The sequence below is a fragment of the Carlito syrichta genome, unplaced genomic scaffold, assembly GCF_000164805.1.
Source record: "Carlito syrichta isolate Samal-C Ts95f unplaced genomic scaffold, Tarsius_syrichta-2.0.1 Scaffold314830, whole genome shotgun sequence".
NCBI lineage: Eukaryota > Metazoa > Chordata > Mammalia > Primates > Tarsiidae > Carlito > Carlito syrichta.
This window is the reverse complement of record NW_007258926.1, coordinates 20,848-28,469: the sequence shown is the minus strand read 5'-3', so window position 1 is coordinate 28,469 and position 7,622 is coordinate 20,848. Positions and strand designations below refer to the sequence as shown.

At 49.2% G+C, this 7,622-nt stretch overlaps 1 protein-coding gene across 2 annotated transcripts in view; it reads left to right on the top strand.

Annotated features, from left to right (window-relative positions):
* The window catches only part of LOC103274605 (uncharacterized protein C20orf24 homolog), a 14,234-nt gene that overhangs the window by 485 nt on the left and 6,127 nt on the right, over nucleotides 1–7,622 (top strand). For both annotated transcript variants that reach the window (XM_008072042.2, XM_021705927.1), the window contains exon 2: nucleotides 1,120–1,228. In XM_008072042.2, the coding sequence (XP_008070233.1) occupies nucleotides 1,120–1,228 (109 nt within the window). The remainder of the gene's footprint in view (nucleotides 1–1,119; nucleotides 1,229–7,622) is intronic.

The window sequence follows — 7,622 nt, the reverse complement described above, 5'->3', positions numbered from 1 at the left end:
GGCCTGGGCGCTGTCGGGTGGGAGGTGGGACGCGGGGCCCGGGCTGTCTGGCGCCCTGGGTTTTGCCAGCTGGGCTGGAGCTCCCCGCGGGGAGGCCGTGCGGGGTCGGCCCGGCGGCAGTGGGGTGTCCTCCGCAGGCAGGGCGTGCGGGCCTGGATTCGATGGACCCCGCTTCCCACCGCCGGGGGTCCTGCTGAAGCTCCTTCTGTCTGCCCTCGGAGCTGACGGCTCGACGCGCTGGTCAGCACGGTCAGTGACGGCGGCCGCCCTGCGAACACCGGGTGTGCTGGGTGCCGTCATGTAAGCCTTTTGCACATAGCGAGGTTTGCTAGTCGTGAACTGCTATCGCTGGGTTGTTCGGTGAAAACGAAGACCTTAACGAGCGTGGCAGTTAACCCTCTGGGTGAGTGTGCGAGAGGAGAGGAAGGAACACCAAGTGCTGTGAGAGATGGGGCTCAGAGTGTTATAACTGGTCACACTCAGGATCCGAGTTGTGGACTCTCGCCGCTGCTGCTGTGCTCCGTGATCTGGAGGGACCATCACAAACAGCTTGATTCCAAGTGGCTTGGGAAGAATGTTATATTTGCAGACTTGGGCTTTTCTTCCTGAAGTTCACGTAGGTGGGGTTGGGAGGCACTTCCTGAAGGTGCCCTTGTCCTGGCCCTGCCCAACTCTTGCAAAATCTGCAGCCTCTTTCTGATCTGCTGTGTCATTTCATTCTAACAGTGTATGAGGACAGGTTTCTGGAGTCTGGGCAGGTCAGAAACCTGAGTCTTCTGTGTCCTTCCATGAAGCTCAGATGTGTTGGCACCTTCCTTCAGCACTTGAGTTTCTAATCCTTATCTGTGACCAGTAGCACAATCACCATCAATCATTTCACTGCAAGCCAGTTCATGTGTGCAGCTTCTACAAAAAAGTGATTTCTCTAAAATGTTGGTGTTAGAGCACAGGCTCTTTAAGTGATCTCTGAAGGTGTTTAAATATATTGTTCCTACCACATTTTAATATAAATAAGATAATGAAGTCCTCAAAAGATGTGTTGGGCAGAAACTTTTTGTGTTTCCCCCCTCTTGCTGTCCTGTGACATCCACCACAGATAATCCATCTGTCTGTCTTTTCTACAGGATGAATTTTTAGATGTGATCTACTGGTTCCGACAGATCATTGCTGTGGTCCTGGGTGTCATTTGGGGAGTTTTGCCATTACGAGGTTTCTTGGGAATAGCAGGGTAAGTCTTAGGTATCTTACATTTTCATGGTTTTTTTTTTCTTTGTGTCAAAGTCTCATTCTGTTTCCCAGGCTGCATTGCTGTGGCATGATCACAGTTCACTGCAGCTTCAACCTCCTGGATCCCGAGTAGCTAGACTGCAGTCACGTGTGACTACACCTGGTCAACTTATTTAATTTTTGTAGAGATGAGGTCTCACTGTGTTGCCCAGGCTGGTCTCAAACTCCTGGGTTCAAGCAGTCCTCTCACCTCAGCCTCCCAAAATGCTGGGATTACAGGGGTGAGCCACTGTGCTTGACCTCGTTTTTAAAAAAAAATAATTATTTTTTATTTGGAGTCTTACTCCATCACCCAGGCTGGAGTGCAGTAGCATGCTTACGGCCAACCCAGCATCGACTTGCTGGGCTCCGGTGGTCCTTCCGCCTAGCCTTTCAAGTAGCCAGATCTATAGGTGCACACTACCATGCCCGGCTGATTTTTTATTTGTTATAGAGACGAGGTCTCGCCAAGTTACCTGTGCTGGTCTCGAACCTGTGGGCTCAGGTAGTCCACTCGCCTCAGCCTCCCAAAGTGCTGGGATTACAGGCTGAGCCACCGAGCCTAGCCTATTTATTATTTTTTTTGAGTCTCACTCTACCACCCTGGCTGGAGGGCAGTGCGCACTCACAGCCACCCCAGCGTCCACCTGCTGGGCTCCGGTGATCCTTCCACCTCACCTTCCAAGTAGCCAGAACTACAGGCATACGTTACCACGCCTGGCTAATTTTTTGATTTATTGTAGAGACGAGGTCTCGCCAGTTTGCCCGGGCTGATCTCGAACCTGTGGGCTCAGGCAGTCCACTCACCTCAGCCTCCCAAAGGCTGGGATTACAGGCTGAGCCACTGCTGGCCTGTTTATTTTTTAATAGAGGTTTTATTTTCCTTTTATGGAAAAGGCTATTGCTTCTTTGGAGCTGTGTGTGTATGTATAATGATGAGATGATGATGATGTTGACAATTAGAGCAAAGAGGTGGTCCACAATGGCACTCCTGGGTCTGGTGCTGCACTCCTTGATTTAACAGGCCCAGGGACATCTCAAGTCAGGTAGGTTACTTCCTGAAAGCTGGGCCAGTCTGTTCATCCATGAGTCTAATATGACTTCCTGAAAGAGCCTGTCACTTGCCTTGATGGTCGCTTGTACTCTAGTTCTGGTGTGACCTTTTTACCTAAGGAATGTTGGGAAATAAAGGTACTTGATGATCACCACCCCTGTGCCCGGCACTGTGCTTGTTGTGCTCATCTTGGCTTTGGCAGAAGTTTTTACAGGTCCCTGCATTTTAAAAGCAGCCCACAGGTTGGAGGTTGGGTCCTCCATATTTTAGTGTGGTCTGATGGCAGCCTCTGGTTATGGCCCAGTTTGTTAAGAAGTCACTGAAAGTGACTCCTTTTGCCCATCAGATTGAGCTAAAAAGATGTGGGAGGTTGGGTGTTGTGGCTCATATCTGTAATCCCAGCACTTGGGAAGACTGAAGCGAGAGGATTGCCAGAGCAACTTGGTGAGACCTCGTCTCTACAGTAAGTAAAAAAAATTAGCCGGGCATGGTGGCACTCACCTGTAGTTCCAACTACTTGGAAGGCTGAGGCAGAAGGATCATCTGAGCCCAGCAGGTTGAGGCTGTGGTGCCCATGCGTGTGCCACTGCACTCCAGCCTGGGCGACAAGAGCGAGACTCCAATTCAAAAAAAAAAAAAGATGTGGGAGTTTTCATGAGATAGGAATCCTGGGCAAGCTATCGTGGAGAAGAGCCTCTGCTCCCCATTTCCCCTTTCTCTGCGTTTTTTAAATCCACGTGTCATGGTATACATTTTTGGGGTACATATGATATTTTGATGCATGTATACAATGTGTAATGACCAAATCAGGGTAATTGTGGTATACATCACTTCAGACGTTTTTCTTCCTGGCCTTTTCTCTTTTCATATGGGGAATGCAAACTGTCACCCTTCCCCCATGGAAAACCACATTGATTGTTTTAAGGGTGATCACATCTCTTATCATTCTCTTACTCTAGGATAAGAGGAGTGAAACATATTTCAAACATTTCAGTTGCTTGTTTTTTTCAGAAGAAATGTACAGTGTCTTCTAACTAAGAGTAATTTTTGCTTTATTTGTTTTTTAGACAGGGTCTTGCTCTGTTCCCAGGCTTGAGTGCAGTGGTGTGATCATAGCTTACTGCAGCTTCAAACTCCTAGGCTCAAGCGATCCTTCTGCCTTGGCTTCTCAAGTAGCTAGAACTATAGGCACACCACCATGCTTGACTAATTATTTAAATTTTTTGTAGAGATGTGGTCTTGCTATATTGTCAAGGGTGGAGTGCAGAGGCACAGTCATAGCTCACTGCAGCCTCAGATTCCTGGCCTCAGACCATTTCTCATTTCCAGAGCCACTTGTCTAAGAGAGGAATGATGCTAGCTCAGGATCCCGTACCTGTCTGGTCTTGCAGGGTTCTTTTTTCTTTTTTTTTTTTTTGAGTTGGAGTCTCACTCTGTCACCTAGGCTGGAGTGTAGTGGCATGCTCACGGCCACAGCAGCCTCGACCTGCTGGGCTCAAGTGATCCTTCCGCCGCAGCCTTTCAAGTGGCTGGAACTACAGGCACACACCACCATGCCCAGTTAGTTTTTTGATTTATTGTAGAGATGAGGTCTCACCAAGTTGCCCAGGCTGGTCTCAAACCTGTGGAGTTCAGGCAATCCTCTCGCCTCGGCCTCCCAAGGTGCTGGGATTATAGGTGTGAGCCATCGCACCCGGCCAAATTTTTGTGTGTGTTTGAGTCTCACTCTGTCACCCAGACTGGAGGGTGGTGGCAAGCTCTCAGTCACCACAGCCTCAACCTGCTGGACTCAGGCAATCTTTCCATCTCACTGGCTGGAACTACAGGCACATGCCACCGTGCCCGGCTAATTTTTTTTTTTTTTTGTAGAGATGAGGTCTCGCCAGGTTGCCCAGGCTGATCTTGAACCCACAGGCTCAGGCAATCCTCTCACCTCAGCCTCCCAAAATGCTGGGGTTATAAGCGTGAGCCACCACACCTGGCCCCTTGTGGAATTCTTTATTTTATTTTATTTTTGGTTTTTGTTTTTTGTTTTTTGAGTTGAAGTCTCACTGTGTCACCCAGACTGGAGTGCAGTGGCATGCTCTTGGCTACCGCAGCCTCGACCTGCTGGGCTCTGGTGATCCTTCTGCTTAGCCTTCCAAGTAGCTAGAACTACAGGTGCGCGCTACCACGCCCGGCTAATTTTTGATTTATTGTAGAGATGCGGTCTCGCCAACTTGTCTAGGCGGGTCTCGAACCCGCGGGCTCAGGCAACCCACTCACATCAGCCTCCCAAAGTGCGGGATTACAGGCTGAGCCATCGAGCCCGGCCTTATTTTATTTTTGATTTGGAGTCTCACTCTGTCGCTCAGGCTGGAGTGCAGTGGCATGCTCACAGCCATCCCAGTGTTGACCTGTTGGGCTCTGGCGATCCTTCTACCTCAACCCTCCAAGTAACGAACTCCTACAGATGCGCGCTATCATGCCCAGCTACTTGCGGGATTCTTTATTTTTTTTTCCAGAAAAGGCAGTGTATATTCCAGTGTTGACAGGGAAAGGGTGGACTCTGCTTGGTGATTCTAAAACATGTCAAGAGCCGGGCTCGGTGGCTCAGCCTGTAATCCCGCGCCTTTGGGAGGCTGAGGTGAGTGGATTGCCTGAGCCCGCGGGTTCGAGACCTGCCTGGGCAGGCAAGACCTCATCTCTACAACAAATCAAAAAATCAGCCAGGCGTGGTAGTGCGCGCTTGTAATTCTGGCTACTCGGAAGGCTGTGGCGGAAGGATCACTGGAGCCCAGCAGGTCGAGGCTGCGGTGGCCGGGAGCGGCCACTGCACTCCAGTCTGGGCAACCAAGTGAGACTCCACTCAAAAAAAAAAAATAAATAAAATTAAAAAATAAAACATGTCAAGCTCCTTCGCCTGGGAGGTGTGAGCCAGCTGCACCTGGCCGCAGGTTGCTAAGTGACTGGAGTTACGGTGAGGGCGGGGGAGGTCACGGCTTAGGCCTTCCCGCTCTTCCCCTCAGACATGCGGGTCTCTGGGGATGCCCGGCAGAACCACTTGCTCCAGGAGTCATCGTACACACCCACATCAGGCTTGCCACAGAGGTAGGCGGCCAGGTCCATGTGGCAGATGGTGACCCCCTTGCAGCAGGTGGCAATGAGGGGCTGTGTGATATCCACCTTCTTGGCCTAGAATACTGATTCTTAAGGAAGTTCTTGGAAGCTACCAGGTCTGGAAACAATATACCAAGGACAAAAGCTAGTCCTGTATCCTCCTTACTGTAGCTAAACAGACTTCTTTTTTTTTTTTTTGAGTTGGAGTCTTACTCTGTTGCCCAGGCTGGAGGCTCACAGCCACTGCAGCCTCGACCTGCTGTGCTCAGGGGATCCTTCCACCTCAGCCTTCCTAGTGGCTGAAACTACAGGCACACACCGCCATGCCCAGTTAATATTTTGATTTATTGTAGAGGTGAGGTCTCCCCAAGTAGCCCAGACTGGTCTAGAACCTGTGAGCTCAGGCAGTCCTCTCACCTCAGCCTCCCAAAGTGCTGGGATTATAGGAATGAGCCACCGTGCCCAGCTCCAAACAAACTTTTAAAAACTTTATACATCAACAAGGGTACCTGCACAGTGAATGTTTGTATACCTAATTCTGAAATGTACCCCACAATTTTAAAATAAAAAAATTTTTAAAGTTATAAATAAATAAAATACAACTTTATAGGCTGGGCTCAGTGGCTCAGTCTGTAATCCCAGCACTTTGGAAGGCCAAGGGGGGTGGATTGTCTGAGCCTGCGGGTTTAAGACCAATCCAAGCAACTTAGAGAGACCATGTCTCTACAATAAAATTTTTTAAAAAAATTAGCTGGGGTGGCCAGGCGCAGTGGCTCGCGCCTATAATCCCAGTACTTTGGAAGGCCGAGGTGGGAGGATTGCCTAAGCCCCCGGGTTCGAGACCAGCCTGGGCAACTTGGCGAGCCCTCATCTCTACAATAAATCAAAAAATTAGCTGGGCGTGGTGGTGCGTGCCTGTAGTTCCAGCTACTTGGAAGGCTGAGGTGTAAGAATCGCTGGAGCCCAGCAGGTCGAGGCTGTGGTAGCCAGGAGCATGCCACTGCCCTCCATCCTGGATGACAGAGTGAGACTCCAACTCAAAAAAAAAAAAAAAGAAATTAGCTGGGAGTGGTATTGTGTGCCTGTAATTCCAGCTACGAGTTTGGAAGGCTGAGGAAGAAGGATCGCCAGAGCCCAGTGGGTCGATGCTGGAGTGACTGTGAGCGTGCCACTGCACTCCAGCCTGGGTGACGGAGTGAGACTCCAACTCAAAACAAAACAAAACCAAATGAAAAGTTCTAGATTCGAATTCTAGCTCTGCCACTCTCAGACTACATTATTTTGGACTTATCTCTGAGACTCAGTTTCCTCATCAGTAAAATGGAAGCAATAAGAGTAATAGATATTAGAATTAAATGAGATAATGCAAGTAAATTGCTAAATGTAGTGTTGGGTAGTGTAGGTATTTCATACACGATTCACTACTGATGTATGATTAGTTTCCTAAAGAGTGGTAAAATCCGGCTGTTAAGAAAACAGGAATGGGGTGTTTGGGAGTAGGTGCACGTGGAGGGGCTCACCCCAGTGCATAGTGCCAGCATATGCCTAGTGTCCCTGTCCTGCAGGGCCAGTTTCTCTCCAGATGAACTCCTTCCCCCTATTGGTTGGCACCTTCCCCTCTCTTTGGAAAGGGCCAAGGACATTGCATTTTTCACACATGTCCACTCTCCCCATCCATCGGACCCAGCTACCTAGGCTCCTGCCTAGGGCAGGATTGCTTAGATGCTTGTTTCTGGTGACCTTTTCCTCTGTCCACATCTGCCATAGGTGCCCTCTGTTTTCGACCCAACTTGCTGCTTTCCATTTTATGTGGTAGCTACCAGTTGGGGCCTGTGAGGATAAAACTGTTCCCTCGAGCCTCTTTATTTACGGTTTGCTGAGAACTGAGTGAAGTGCTGCTCTAGCTGCTGAACTTTGCATTATCGGAGAGGGGCAGTGTCGTCCCCACCTGCTTCCCTATCTCTGAGAACTCAGACCATGATTAGTAGGTTAGGTAACTAGTAGGTGCTCGGTGAATGCTTGTTAAAACTGTTAAACACTGTAGCGAATCCCATGAACAGAGTCACATATGACTTGGATGTAGCCCTTCAGCCCTGAAGGCAGGGAATTTTCTTGTTAAAATTTGGACTGGAGTTTTTAGGGGAGTTTTTTTTTATAATCAATATTTTTTATTATGATATTGTGGGGTACAGTTAAGGGTTAG